The following is a 15,086-nucleotide window of genomic DNA, read 5'->3' as shown; positions in this document are numbered from 1 at the left end:
TCATTACTCCAGTCTTCAGTGTCACATGATCCTTCAGAAATCATTCTAATATGATGATTTGATGCTCAGTTATTATCAATGTTGAAAACAGTTGTGTTGCTTAATATTTTTGGAAACTGTGATGCTTTTTTCAGGATTTCTATTCAAAATAGAAATATTTTCTAACAATATAAATCCTTGCTGAAAAAAAGTATTAATTTCTTTCAAAAAGAAAAAAAGAAAGAAAAAAATACTGACCCCAAATTTTTGAACAGTAGTGTATATTGTTACAAAATATTTAATTTAAATAATTAAAGGCTTGATGAGCAAAAGAGACTTCTTTCGAAAACATTAAAAATAGTAATGTTTCCAAACTTTTGAATGGTAGTATATATATATATAAATTGCATAAAGGAAAAAGAAAGGGGGGAAAAGCCCAGGGTAAAATGTAAAAGAATTAATTAAACAAATTAAAGTGACATAGTGCCTCATAAGTCTTTTTTGTTTTTAATATTATGTAAAGTAGCACCACATCGTTTAATTTCTTTTATAAAATGTTCACAAGCCTTAGCCCATTTTTTTTTTACATGAATATGATATTTTCCAAGTAAAATAATTAACTGTATAAGAAAAGAAATTGTACTTTTAGAATGAATGGTATCGTACACAAACAAATAAACATCACACAATTCAATTTGCATCAATGTTCCAAACTAGAAATGAAGTTAGAGACGATCAGAATAATCTTGAGTAACTCTGAAATAAAAGATGAATCAGATTCTTTAACAACACCACAGAGTCTCAAGAGATTTTCTATCAATTCAAATCGTTCAAATAATTCTTTAAATTCTAATATTTTAAAAGATACCTCTCTTACTTTGTTTATAAAAAACTATGTTTTTATATTTATAAAATATGTTATTGACCGTATACTTTCTTCCACTTCATGTTTCCATAGACCTGACAAAAAGACTTGATCATGGCACATAATTCTTCTTTAACACATTTCTTATGTATCTATTACTTACATTTGTCTTTAATAATATTAATATCACCAATAAATACTGTATATCAGTCATTGGTTGTTGGTCAGTGTTACCAGAAGAATATCCAGAATTATGTAATAATAATATAACTTTACTTGTTATTGCATCATCTTTTGGTTTGACATGGATTTAATGTTTTAAGGGAGTGACAAAAACAGTCCATGTTCATTAAGAAACTGACTAACAGTAAGTGTCACATTGTCATGCCATGAATGAGTGAAGATAGATTTTATTTATTTATTTTATATTAAGATATTTCTGTTATTCCACACAAAATATTGATGTGTGTAAAACTGCTCATAGATTAACTGGAAAGCCAACAGTTCCTGCTTATGGAAGCGTGCCGAATTAAAAGGGATTTTATCAATGGAAAAATTTCATTTTAAAAGAAAATTAATGCCACCCAAAGAATTAAATATAAAGTTGGGGAATATATTTCAGACAGTAAAGAACTGACATGTGTCTTCATGTTGTGGCGCCTCCTCGCGGTCTGCAGGAGTATAGCCTGATAGCCTAACATGTGCATAACCATATTTAATTCATACTTGTCAAACATGATTTATTACATCGCGGAGTTAATTTGTACAACAGAAATGGATTTTATTAATTACATAAAATTATTTTTGAAATATTTAAACTACACTGCTTGAGTGAAACTTTTACTGAGTTTTTCAAATGTACTGAGCACTTTTTGCACTATAAATAAAGAAGATTGCTATTATCTCGACATCTAATTGTTAACAAATGATTTTCAAGAACTGAGTTTTTTACTCTTTTAAGGACCTGAAACATTAAAGTCACAGATGAGAATCTAAAACATGAGGAAGAGGAGAACAGCGACAGACATGACTTCATCTTCATCTCTGTCTTTAACCATGTTCTTCCTCACTCTTCCCTTCAGTTTCACCAGCTCCAAACTATTTTACTGCCATTTTCTCTTTTAATAGAACAAATGCAGGTTTAATGTTGGACCTTCGTCTCATTGTTGGAACAAAGTTGACCTTGTTAAAGCTTTATTCCTTTAGTTTGGAAAACATATAAGCAAACACTGTTCTCTCCATAAGAAGAGAATCCTGATGAAAACTGTATGAGGGTCATGTGACGCGTCTCTGAGCTTCATTAGCATTAAAGCACTGGGGTTTACAGTCTCTTTTATTTTTGATGGAGTATTTGTTATTGATTTTTTTATTATCACTCTTTTCAGATTTAAGGATTTCAGTGTTGGTATCATTGGAAGAAGTAACTAGCATGTGAAAGTAACAGGATTTAATAGGTTGATTTTATTGTATTTAATAAATGACTTTAATGCCATCACATTTATGTAATGTTTTAAAAAGTAGCTACAAACAATAAGCGCATAAAATGATCATTCTGTTTGCGTTATTCTCCATCTGTCTCTTTCACAGGTCTGGAGTCAGTGACGTCTGATGACCGTCTGCAGAATGATTGACAATCAAATGATTTGGAGTGAGATGTGACTAACTTGAAGGATGCAGTTTATCCTGCTTCAGAACAATTATGGTCCAGAATGCATCATTTAATCCACAGTATATGTTAATACTTTGCTATAGAAGGTGTTTTGACACAGAAGTGAATGTGATCACACTCATTACAGCACAAACACATGTGACCGTTCAAAAGACCATGTGATCAAAGCTTTAAGATGCGACAAACTACTGACAAATTCTTTCCACTGTGATAAAATGCACTTGATTCTTCTTAAATTCACTAAAGATGATTCAAATGCATCAGTCTTGTGTTTCCCAAAGGCTCGTTCTCAGCAGGAACGATAACTATAACGACATTGTTCTGTTTATTATAAGTGCTGAAGTTTTGTCGTCTGTCTCTTTAAATCTTGAGCGCAGGATTCTGATTGGCTGTCAATGTTTTTATCATTCATCAAGTGTTCTGAAAGTGATTCCAGCGATATTGTTCCTCTGATTGTTATCATTATAATTGTGCTGTAGACACAGACAGACATTAAGAATGATTTTTACAACTATATCTTTATCATTATCGTTATAGTTCTCGTCAGTGGTGTGAACGAGTCTTCAGATGCTTATTCCACATAACGTGAATTTTAGCACTTTCTCATTTCTCATCAGCTGCATTAATATTCAACATTATTTACTAGCATTGAGACTGGGATATCTGTGGTCTAAATTGTTTTACTAGTACTTGTGTTTTCTAGACTAGTAAAATTTAACTAAATACTAGTCACAAATGGAATTTAGAATAATCAAATTTATATTTATGTGCTAATGTGTAAGTACTAGTAACTATTGAATAGAGAATAGTCACTGATGAAATAAGTATTAGTAACTTTTGTAATACAATTAAGTAAGTACAAGCAACAATAAGTTAAAATGGTAAAAAGGATTGCCATACAGTGTGAATCTAAATGACAAAGGAAAGTGTTTTATACCACATGCTTGTAATTTGCTGATCACAGACTGAAAGTTATACATCATCTTTATTGTATGTTGAGAAATCAAACCTTAAAAAAGCTCCAAGAGTCTGAGATCAAGGCCACTGAGACGGAAACACAACCCTCGAACCCTCTGGTTGTGTAAGAGCATGTTTTCATGATGGACTGCAGATGATGTGGACACAGATAAAGGGCAGATATTACAGTGTCTTTGCCGAGCAAACAATAAAACAAAAACATTCAATGAACACGAACTGTTTCATGCTCTGTGAAATGAACAAATTCTGTGTAATTTGCCATTTTTTAAAATATTGTTTCAGCCCACAAAACCTAATCTATAAAAAGAACGGTGCCAAAAATTCAAGAATATTTTGTCATTTTAGGAAAAAAATCTCATTGATCATTCAATATCTGATTACAGCATAAAGAGCTACTCTACTGTGGATATGAACAGTTGATATGAACCCAACAATTTTCAACCGTTGGACTTGCATCATGTGACTATGGGAGCAAAGCATTAGTTTTTAACCTGCACACCACTGCACGTACAGTAGATGGTGCTTAATCTCTATCTCACAGCGATTACTTCACTGGTATCATACAACAGGAAACACAGTGTTGAATATAAAGGATACTAATGTGAATATCTCATTCTTCACTGTCACTTCTGAACAATTTAATACGTCCTTGATGAATTCTCTCTCTCCTAGACACACTATATGTGTGTGTGTGTGTGTGTATACAGTCTAACCAAAACGTATTCAGACACCTTGAACATTTCATTCATTAACAGAGTTTATTCACTATAGCTTAAAAAAACAAGACAAGATCTCAGAGTTAAACTGTGTCAGAAAAAAAAAATCTTAATTATGTCAGATAACACATGGTCAGGTCAAAGTGTCTGAATAATTTTTGGTTCCAAATTTTTTTATCAGTTTTACTGGTAGTCCACTGTATGAAGAATTGTTGGGTATAATGTCACAGTTTACTTTATTTTGCTATCCTCACTTACAGAAATGAACTATAGTGTCCTGAACCCACTAGTAAAAAAAAATAATAATAATAATAATAATAATATCTAGTGTCTGAATAATTTTTGGTTAGACTGTATATACACATTTCCGTTCAAAAGTTTTAAATTGGTAAGATTTTTTAATGTTTTTAAAAGAAGTCTCTTCTGCTCACCAAGCCTGCATTTATTTGATCAAAAATACAAAAACTATTGTGAAATATTTTTACAATTAAAAATGTTTTTAACAATATATCCACATAGAAACCAGCTATTTTAGTGTGCAATATTTCACAACATTACTGTTTTTACTGTATTTTTGATGAAATATATGCAGCCTTGGTGAGCAGAAGAGACTTTAAAACATTTTATCTTACTGTATCCTGAAGGCATTGTAAAGTACAAAATGACATGTTAGATTGGACATGGTGCAGAATCACAGACTGACATTCAATTCGTGTGCCTATTTCTTTCGTTTTCACTTTACTTGGTTTTGCAACCCAAATTTGTGCAAAAAATACAACACAAATCTCAAACGGATCAATCAGATACATGGATTGAGGACAACAGCTGCCCGGCAGCTAATTAATCAGTGAACCTGTGATACCCGAGCTGCCTCATCAGGAATCCACACGTGTTCTCGATGAGTCTGATGTCTCTCCTTGGCATGTTTCGCCTCCATATGTTGATGTTGGCTGGTGATATGTCCCCTTCGTACATCAAGTTATACAAGTTTGTGGAGGTGGTGAACATGAGCTGATTCAGGGCCGAAGGAGATACGGGGACTCCAAGGAAGGAGTGTATCTTCTCGGCTGTGTCTTGAGGATAATTTACGACATCCTCAAACCTGACCTGAAGATAGGACTCTTCAGATAAGGTAGATGTGACTCTGAGGACGGCGGCCGTGTGAGCAAGCCACAGGTGAGCCAGCAACAACACAGGACTGGTCTCTGAACGGGATATGAGGTGCCACAGCGTTCTGAACTCGGCTGCGGATGCGGTCGGACACCTGTCGCTGACCGTGTCTTGTTTGAAAATGAGGGACAGATGCTGAGGAATGTTCTTGAGCGAGTAAAGGCTAGGTTTGCTATTATACAGCATCAGATAAACCCACGCACGAGGGTCCCTGACGACATAGATGGCCCTCAGAGATGGGCCGATGACTTCTTGGAGAAAGGGCAGCTTGAGAGCCCAGCTGCCGCTGCACAGATTCAGGACGACACGGGCATTAGGGTAGTCCACCGTGTGTCTCCTCAGCTCTCTCACATACTCCACATCCCTGTCGACTCGCACCCGTCCTTTCATTTCAGCCCTGGACTCTCGTCTCCTCAGTCTCTTCCTCTTGTCCTGGGAGAAACTGACTCTTTGGGCCGGTTTCATGTGGCCGGTGTCATGGAGTGGGATATTTTGCAGGAATAAGTGCGTGTTGTGGACCAGTGAATGCAGCCAGCCCTGAATCATTTTAAAACGCCCGTACTGGGCTTCTGAGCGTGTCCATTCACAAGCATCTACTAAAGAGTCAAACTCAAACTCTGTTTCAGGTATATCCAAGTGTTCTGTGGGGATGCGTAGGTAGACAAAGTCTGTATTGTTGTAGAAAAGGTGCTTAAGGATGTCCGACCCGGAGCCGGGCAGCGTTGTTATCACTACAGTGGGTAGGAGGAGTTGATGCTGGTCACGAAGTGTCATTTGATTGGTGAGCTCCGGGTCCGTGGCGGATCCGCGCCACTTCACTCCGCACAGGAGCTGATCACAGCTGTTTGAGACGAACAGGAGCTCGGTTATCCACAGCATTAAGACAGAAAGCAAAGCGTAACGCATCAGTCTGCTAAAGCAAACGTAAAACTTGCGCTGTAGGGTCAAGAAAACAATTGCCACACACAGCGTTACCCCAGCGGCAACATTCACCGTAACTCCAAAGTCGAACAGATGATTGTGCAGCTTGGTCTGCTCGGGGACACGCTGCGTCCCAAAGCCAAACCGGACAATCTGATGTCTGTCTTCCACCTTAGCGTAACCCCCAAAGCCCAGATAGCTCGAACGTGCCCCAATGTCTTTGTGATTTGTAACTATCGAGACTATTTTCTCAGTGTTGTTGATGACGAGAGAAAGTTTGAGCCCGTTCTTACTGCTTTCAACGAACCTACAGTCAGAAACTTTCACGTAGGGCCCGTGCATCACGTACGCTATTCTACTCACCGAATCTGTGAAAGGAAAGGTGACGTTGATAAACTGTGTCCACCTCTTTTTAAACTCTGCCTCCTGCTCAGCCTCCTGTATCTGTGTATCAGGACTGTGTCCCTGACTGTCAAACCAGAACATTTTGTAATGAGCATCCCAGACGTCCATCAACGCCCCATTGTACCTGTCTGTGAAACTATGGGGCACATACTTGAAGTCAATATCCAGATTGTGAAAGAACGCACTGACCGTGTTCACTGGCGAGTCGACTCTTTTCTCAACATGGTCAACCACCAGGAGGGTCTGTGAGTTGAGGAGAAGCAGGGCGCGGTACACGCTCTTCAGTCTCATGGCCGAGGAGTACGCAGCGGCCGCTTCCCCGCTCACAAACATAGAGTCTCCGTGGGCAGAAGCGGCGATCAGCTCTCCCGCCGAGTCTCCGACCCCTTCGTCTGTCCAGCGCAGCCACTTGGCACATTCGCCGAGCTGTCCTTCCCAAGGCACGTTACACTGGCTAGTCGGGGAAGGGCTGAACACTAACACATTGTTTAAGAAGCTGTATTTGGGGCCATACAAAGCCTCGGAAACAAATACTTGCCCATTCGGGGCGAAAGTAAATGAGTTTTGGTCGGGGTGCTCATGACCGGGGTTGAAGCTGTTCCAGCCGTCCACCCATGAGTAAGGCTTGGCATGGACAATGTCAAACACTGCCCGGCCACCCAGCTTTCCAGACTTAAAAGAGACAAAGGTGTTGCCTTGGGCAACAGATAAACCAGCCCCGTACGTCACCACACCCCAGTTTGAGAATATGTGCATCTTGGCCTTACTGTAGCCATAAGGGGGTTGTGGCGTGAGGTCGGCATTATACCAGATAAACTCTGTGTGAAGCGTTGTCCAGCGCTGGGCCAAGGACTGACCCATGGGACCGTCTTTAGGCCTGTGCTTCCTAATCTGCTGTGCCAGCCAATTCCCTGACCCGTTTTTGATCACAAAAGAATCTAAAAAGACTAACTGGCTCTCTGGTCCGTAGAACCAGTTATAGTTTGAGTCCCCTATACCAACCGTCCTCTGGAACCCTGGAAGCAGAGTGGCATAATAAAACCAGAAATGAGTGCGCAGCCAGTTGTTCTGCGTGTTGTCTACTTTGAAGTGGCGCTGCGCCAGGAAAACATACTGCGTGATTGACTTTGCTGTGTAACTCCCGTATGCAACTCCCTCGTCCAGAGAGCCGTCTACCACATGATTTAACAGAAACATTGTCTTCTCCATGTAATTTACAGACACCTGTTTCCAAACCATCGACTCAGTGACGTCATGTGCGCCCACGACTATTGCTCCAGTCAGAATAGCGACAATGTTAGTGGCCTGATGGTTCTGAAGGAACTGCTTCCCCCAGCCCCGGTACTTTGATGTCTCGTAGAGCTCTCTGGTTGCAGCACAAATCTTCTTTAAGTACAGGTCTCGGCGCTGCTGGTCCAGGAGTGAGTGGATGAAGTCAAAAGCAGTAGCAAATCCAGTGAGCGAATGAGCCATTGGAACTTCATCATTGGGTGCGCTGGTCACTTTCCAGTCCGGATATTCCGACATTCGGTCCATAAACTTAATCAGGAAGTGCATGGCAGCAGTGTCCTCGGGATACAGTAAACAGTAAAGGGCCAGAGGAGGGAGGTTGTTTCCATAAATCTCATTCCATTTGCTGGTGAACTCATCATGCTTTGTGGGTGGCATGTAGAGCGGGCCGGTGGAGAGCATGGTCAACACAGCTGTCCGGATCGCTTTAAAAATGTGGCTATGAGTTGTAGTTGACCTTTGCCTCAACAGTGGTATATCGTCTTGGTTAAAGTACAAGTTGGGATGAAGATTAGAGGCTTGGAGTTTACGTAGCTCTGCTGGGCTGTTCTCAGTGAGCTGGAACTGTCCAAAGTCACTAAAAATATCTTTTCCTGAGGCATTAAAGACTCCAGAGAATGTAGGTCCCACTGCTAGAAATAGGGATGCTACAAATGTAGGCCACCCTATGGACCTCCAAGCCACCGTCCAAAACATCTTCCTTTTTGTCCTTTTCTTGCTGGCTATAATGCTCCTTTCCCCCCTGATTTAATCTGGGCAGCTTCTCCCCACTTCACCTTCTCATTCAAAGGGATTTTTTTCATGGCATACAAATGATAATGGCTGCTTGTTTTAGTTGGTATTGACTTGGACTATAGCGAGCGTTTCCTTTGGCCTCCGCAGCCTGATATGCTGTTGAAAAACAGAAACAAAATATGAGTGAAATTCTTGCAACTTACCGATATTAAAAATCAATGTGATATTAAAGGGGTTATGACAGGGGTGGGTGATATGACCAAAATCCTGTATTGCATATTTCATTTCACTATAACAGTTGATTTTTTTTTTTTTCTCCTGAAAATAAGGTTAGCAAAATGTTTGCTTCCAGTGAAATTTCACAATTCTCCACAGCAATTTCGATATCACAGCAAAAACAACACTAACTAATATAGGTAAAAAGTCCTCAAACAATTGAAGTAAATAGTAATAAAATAAAAAACAAGGAATAAAGGAATGAATTCAACAGAACAAAGATACAAAATAAATGAACAGCGCGTGTGGGTCTAACAGGTAAGAAATGCGACAGAAATGGAATAAAGTCATCAAATATGCATAATTTTCTCTGTACAATGAATTATTTCACTGCTCCTGGCTATAGAAACCCATTTCTCTACTTCAGAAGGATCGATATTAGGAAAGAGGGCTGAGGCTTATTTTAACAAAGTACCTGATCTCATCAGTGGAGGATTTTGTTTGTTCGGCACATTTCAGCACAGACTGTTTATGAAGCGTGCAGAAGGCCTTGCAAATAAACTGTCATTGATTGATAACTGATCCTGGACTGACAGCAAACCGCTGGTTTCATTCTAGTGTTTCAGTCTAATCTGCTGATGTAATATTTATGGCAGAATGTGCTGACTTTCAGTGCTATTTGTTTTTGTTTCCGTGTATAATACTTCAACAGACTGTAGTGTTTGTGCTTTTGAGATGATCCAGGTCAGTTTATTTATAACTGTATTCGACCAGTGACAATTATTTACCATCGTAGGGTTAAAATGAACAAAGACAGCTTCCGCTTCCTTAAAGAAATTGTGTCGAGCTCTACAGGCTGTTGCTGATCGCCACACCTTCAGTACAGCAGCCGGATGATTGACAGTCTAATTCAGATTTGGTTTTGGTCTCATGATCAAGGAAAGGACACAAAGAAGATTGTCACGTATGTCTTCTCTCTGGTCTCAGCTCTTGATTCCTCCTCTTCCTCTCTAAACTCTGCCAACCTGAGCAACATCAGACCAGAGCTCAGTTTCTCTCTTTCTCTACCTTTCATTCATCTCTCAGGTAATACTGCACATGCACGCTGGCTACTATTAATTGAACATGTATAACTGTGTGTGTGTGTGTATTTATGTATAATTGTATAATTCTTCGGGGGTGTTCGAGCTGCTATATCATGATTCCCAATGGACAGAGGGCAAACCTTGACCTAAAATCACCCAATTATGCAGCGTATCAGTCGCACAGGATTAATTTTAGGACATTAAATTAATTTTTACTTCGGATGTTAGCTGCATTGAGGCAGGATAAGCAATATATGAAATTGTTAAAATGGGTGTGTCTACTGCACACTAATGACAGGTAATTAACTGATCTAACAAAATATATTTCTTTATGTATGTGATTATGCAGGAAATACTAAACATAAACATATATCATTAATATTACAATACAAGCATCTGGAACTAACTCAATCTGCATTAAAGTGGTGAAAAATAAAGTTTTTAATATTGTTTATATGTCTATGTGGTGTTGCTTTAAGACAAACCATGTGCAAATTCATCAGTCAACACTACTCTTGAATTTTTTTAGTGATCTAAAGACAGTTTCAAAAACGTGGTTTGAAATCGCTGGTGTTTCTTATGTCACAAACTACCTTGTAACCAATCACATGAACGTGTGGGCGGGCTTTAGCATATCATTAACTATGACCGCTCTGAAGCAGTGGAGGCTCAAGAGAAGCTTATCCCGGTTGATATGAAAATTCGGGTAGATTTATCAATATAGCGGGTGTTTGATGTATATTATGGTGTTATGATGAACTATATGTCTTTCTCCTCTGACGTTCTGAGGTGTTCAAAGTGTTTGTAAGGATACTGATTGTTAGAGGACACCGTCTGACTCATGAACACATGGTTTGTGTAACATTAGCAACACATTATTAGCTGTTTGACGACGTAGTCAAGCCAAATGCTCATATTAATTACCGTTATGTGTCCGACGTTGTAAAGAGCGATGCCACAGTGCAGCGTTTCCCTCAGTAAGTTGACCGAGCGGATCTCTGAGCTGGTGTGAGCGAGTGAGTGAGTGGAGGCGGGGCTAATTAGCATATTCATAGATCCATGTATACTAAATGAAGCAAGGGTGTAGAGTTACATTCATGCTATTTTAAGGCATGAAGAAAGTTTTTCACAGGAAAAAACGTTAAAATGTGTAATTTTGGTGATCAAAGATGAGTTTTAATGGATACAATTATTGACTACAGGGGGACTTTAAGTGCTCAACATTACTTCGTTTTTTCTTTAATTAAGTGCATCATCCGGGTATATGAAGTGCACTTTTTTAGTGTGAACACTAATCGCACTATATATACACTACAAAGCAGCAGAGAATAGTGCACAAGTATGCAAATTAGGAATCAATTTAGTTTAAACTAAATGTTAAAATGATGCTATTATTGTATTACAATATAGTCAAATTCTAGAAATGCTCTAACTGATTATTTCTGTTGCTGATATCAGTAGCAGGGGTTGGAAAAGACAAGAAACATACAGATTTTTAACCATTATACTATTAACGCTTCTTCATTCACCAGTTCAACATTAATTACTGTCATTAAAACACCCAAAGCCAATCAGAGCACTGAACTGCAGCTCAAAACTGAGAGAAATCGGTCATGTATTACTAAATAAATGTGTGTCAAAGTCCTGTGATGACCCCTTTAACACCAGTCTGTCAGCAGCAGAACTTACATGCGGTAAAGAGCTCAGAAATGTCCAATCTGAACCCTGCAGAGAGAATGAGATGAAGAGTGATGTGTGGTGTGAGGTGCGAGTCACTAATCCATTCATTTGTAAGAAAAATCCGACCTAGTTGTCTGAAATCCATTAAACTGAGCTGCCAGGTGATGATTGTGATTGTGTGCACGCGCATCTGCCCATCATCGTCATCATCATCATCATCATCATCATCGATCCTCCATCAATCTTTCCTCTGATCACAACACACACACACACACACACGACATGATCATGATGCATCACTGTCTGACCCTCTCAGGAGCGGATCTGTATTCCTAACGAGTAAAAACATGTCCGTCGTCTGTTATCCACCGGCGGGCGCGCGCATTCACCGTGCACTGCAGACAGATGTAGGAGAAGAACGCAAGTTAATGGAAAGTTCGAGCAGAAACGGAGAAAAGGCTCAATCCACGGCATCTCGAATAACGGATATTCCAGTGTCCGTCTAATGGTCCTCAGAGATGACACTTCTGATGTCTGTTCGTCCGCATCCATCCGCTAACGCGTGATTTCATCGCGTTCACCGCGCCTGATGTTCCGCGCGTCCTGCCATTTGTCTGCGGCTCCGTCGATGACACTGACGTTACCATAGCGACCGCTGACGGTAGAGGGCGCTCTCTCTCACACACACACACACACACACACACACACACACACACACACACACACACACACACACACACACACGAGAAACTGATATAATAGAACATTCGTACAAAATTGTTCTTTAACAATATATATGACACAATATAACCCAACCTAACCCTAACCCAAATTAATACCTAAATACAAAAAATAAATAACAATAAATAAACTTCCTTTTATAAAAATTCACGTCCAGACGATTTATGGCCAAAAATACAAAGGCAGAGATGAATATATCATTAAAGACATTTGCTGCTCATTATCACAGGTTAAACTCTAGTGAGACTTAAAGTCACCATGAAATAGAAACAGACAATTCTTTTTTTTTAATGTAATATATTGCAGTATGATTTATCGCTGCACATCATCATTATTGTGTTAAATTCATGTTCTGGTAATCTTGAATCAGAATATCTTCCTCTTGCAGCATCTCTTCTCTTCTCTGATGAGGGCGGGGCAACCTGTCACTCACATGAGATCCACCAATAGCAAACCACAACCATCCAATCAATTCCCCACAGACAAAATCAAGCCCCGCCCTACATTTGTTCTTGTTCCTGAAGCGTTTCACTCGGATATACGACACAATAGAGAAGAAAAGACTAGAATAACTTCCCTTTCATGCTGACTTTAAAGAGATCTGATGTTTTATTGTTCTTTCCTCCGGCTGTATGTGAGAAATAGCATATATCTGCTGATATCAGTCCTGTCAGGTGTGTGTTCGATATTAAGCCAACATCATGTCAACACACACACACACACACACACACACACACACACACACACACCATCTCATGTGTCGTTCAGGGAGATTTCGACTCCTCTTCACACTTATTATGTTCTCTCTGATCTTCCTGTTCTGCAAGCTCAAGGTTTCTCCCGTTTCTGCTCAGAAATTCTCATCTCAGCGTTTCTGTTTCCTGCATTGTGACATAAAAGATTACTCATTATCATTTTGGGTTATGAGCTTCATGTATAACTATCCACAGCCTGACCTTTTTAAAGATAGTTTGCCTTAGATGTTTCTCCTTCATGAAAATAGATACATTTACATTTAGTCATTCATTCTGGATCAGTTGCAGAGGTTTGACAGGACTGCTGAGAGAGCATTACTATAGTCCAGTCTGGACAGAACGAGAGCTTGGACGAGGAGTTGTGTGGAGTGCTCCAATAGGAAGGGTCTGATCCATAAGGCAAATCTGCAGGACTGGGCAGTTCCAGCAATGTAAGACACCAGACTGGTTGTTGTCAGACTGTGCTGTGTAAGGATGGTGGAGACTTGGTTGAACAATGAGCAATGAATGGAAGAAGAGATACTGGTCTGTGGTTTTCTAAAATATGACAATTGCTGACATACAGTAAAATTATAGAGCTTTAAATGATATTTGATTGTGGCTGGAATATCTGAGACTTGTTGAGAATGTTGAGAAACTCTAGAGGAGACATGAGCAAAATTACCAGTGTCTGTTTCAGTGGATATAAGAACATATCTCAATGTAATATCAATGTTAATATAATTCTGTCTAGATAAAACAATCCCAAGAAAAAAAGAACATTCTGAAGATGTTCAAATCACAGAGCAAGAGTTTGTGTGAGCTGCTGCCGAGATCCGGCCTGTGGCGTGGCACTGCTCTCTTGTGGTTTAACCCAGTCTAAAACAGTCTGTGGTTTAAAAGAAGTCTAAAACTCTACCTCCAGGAACCAAAAGCAATACACAGACCGCGTCTTAGAACTGTACAACCGTGCTAAAATGACCTTCATTATTAAAATTAAAAACATAATCCTTCTCAATTCATGAATTTGATTCATTCCATTTTTTTAAATAAAATGCATCTTTTTCCTCAGAGCAGTTATGTGATCTATCTTTCAGACTGATGGAAACAGCCGACATGATCAGCCAGGTTTAGTAAATATAAACTTTACCCAATCAAAAAGTAAAGACCATAAAAGGTTTCATATTAGAAGCTGTCCTGAATTATATAATTTAGCCAATATAGGCCAATAATTTAGGCCAATATTGCACAAATGCCTGTATACAAACGTTAACATCTTAATAGGGATTATGGATTATACACGTGATGACCAGTTTAATGTATATCCACAGAAATCCTACATGACTAGGCAAAATAGATACTGTGTGTTGAGTTTATTTTTTCACTTTTTTATATTTTTGATTATGGCAATGTTTTTACATTTGGATATCAATATTAATATAATTTTACACTTGAAAGACTAAACAGGTGTGTCATGAATGTCATGTTATTTTTAATTGAAGGATGGTTTCACTTCACATGTTTGGAGGCAATTTTCATTTGTCTGGGATGTTAAATAAGGCTCTACATAGACTGTTTTTGGTTGTGTGCTTAAATCTACAATAATTTGTGCTTATTGTTGGTCATGCCTTCTCCATATGTGAATAAAACTTTAACACTGAATCAGCTGCCCTGTTTATTTAGTGAAATGCAACTGCCATCACGAGTAACTTTTATCTTTGACAAGTCAGAGAGCAAATTACTATACGGTCTCTGTAAGATTCCAACAATGCAACGCCGTATAAAAACTACAATCATGATTATATATGATGTGACTTTAATGAATTACAGCTCCACAAAATGGACTTTGTCACTCATTTTGTGATTGTTATGCATCAATTTTCGCTGTTGATGTAAATATTT

The 15,086-nt window shown here is 38.9% G+C and overlaps 1 protein-coding gene across 1 annotated transcript; it reads right to left on the bottom strand.

Annotated features, from left to right (window-relative positions):
• Positions 1-4,587: 4,587 nt before the first annotated feature.
• Positions 4,588-12,514, bottom strand: LOC125258216 (dermatan-sulfate epimerase-like protein). Its single transcript, XM_048175112.1, has 2 exons — positions 11,719-12,514; positions 4,588-8,884 (listed from the first exon to the last, which is right to left on the bottom strand). Exon 2 carries the CDS (start codon positions 8,687-8,689, stop codon positions 5,048-5,050), a length of 3,642 nt encoding a protein of 1,213 aa, XP_048031069.1. The 5' UTR covers positions 8,690-8,884; positions 11,719-12,514; the 3' UTR covers positions 4,588-5,047.
• Positions 12,515-15,086: the final 2,572 nt, after the last annotated feature.

This window comes from Megalobrama amblycephala, linkage group LG22 (assembly GCF_018812025.1).
Source record: "Megalobrama amblycephala isolate DHTTF-2021 linkage group LG22, ASM1881202v1, whole genome shotgun sequence".
NCBI classification, from domain to species: domain Eukaryota; kingdom Metazoa; phylum Chordata; class Actinopteri; order Cypriniformes; family Xenocyprididae; genus Megalobrama; species Megalobrama amblycephala.
The sequence above is the reverse complement of the archived record's forward strand: the minus strand, read 5'-3'. Positions and strand labels throughout refer to the sequence as shown.

What these genes read in the sequence shown, in the direction of transcription:
- LOC125258216 (XM_048175112.1), bottom strand. Translation starts at nt 8,689, where the DNA reads ATGTTTTGGACGGTGGCTTGGAGGTCCATAGGGTGGCCTACATTTGTA.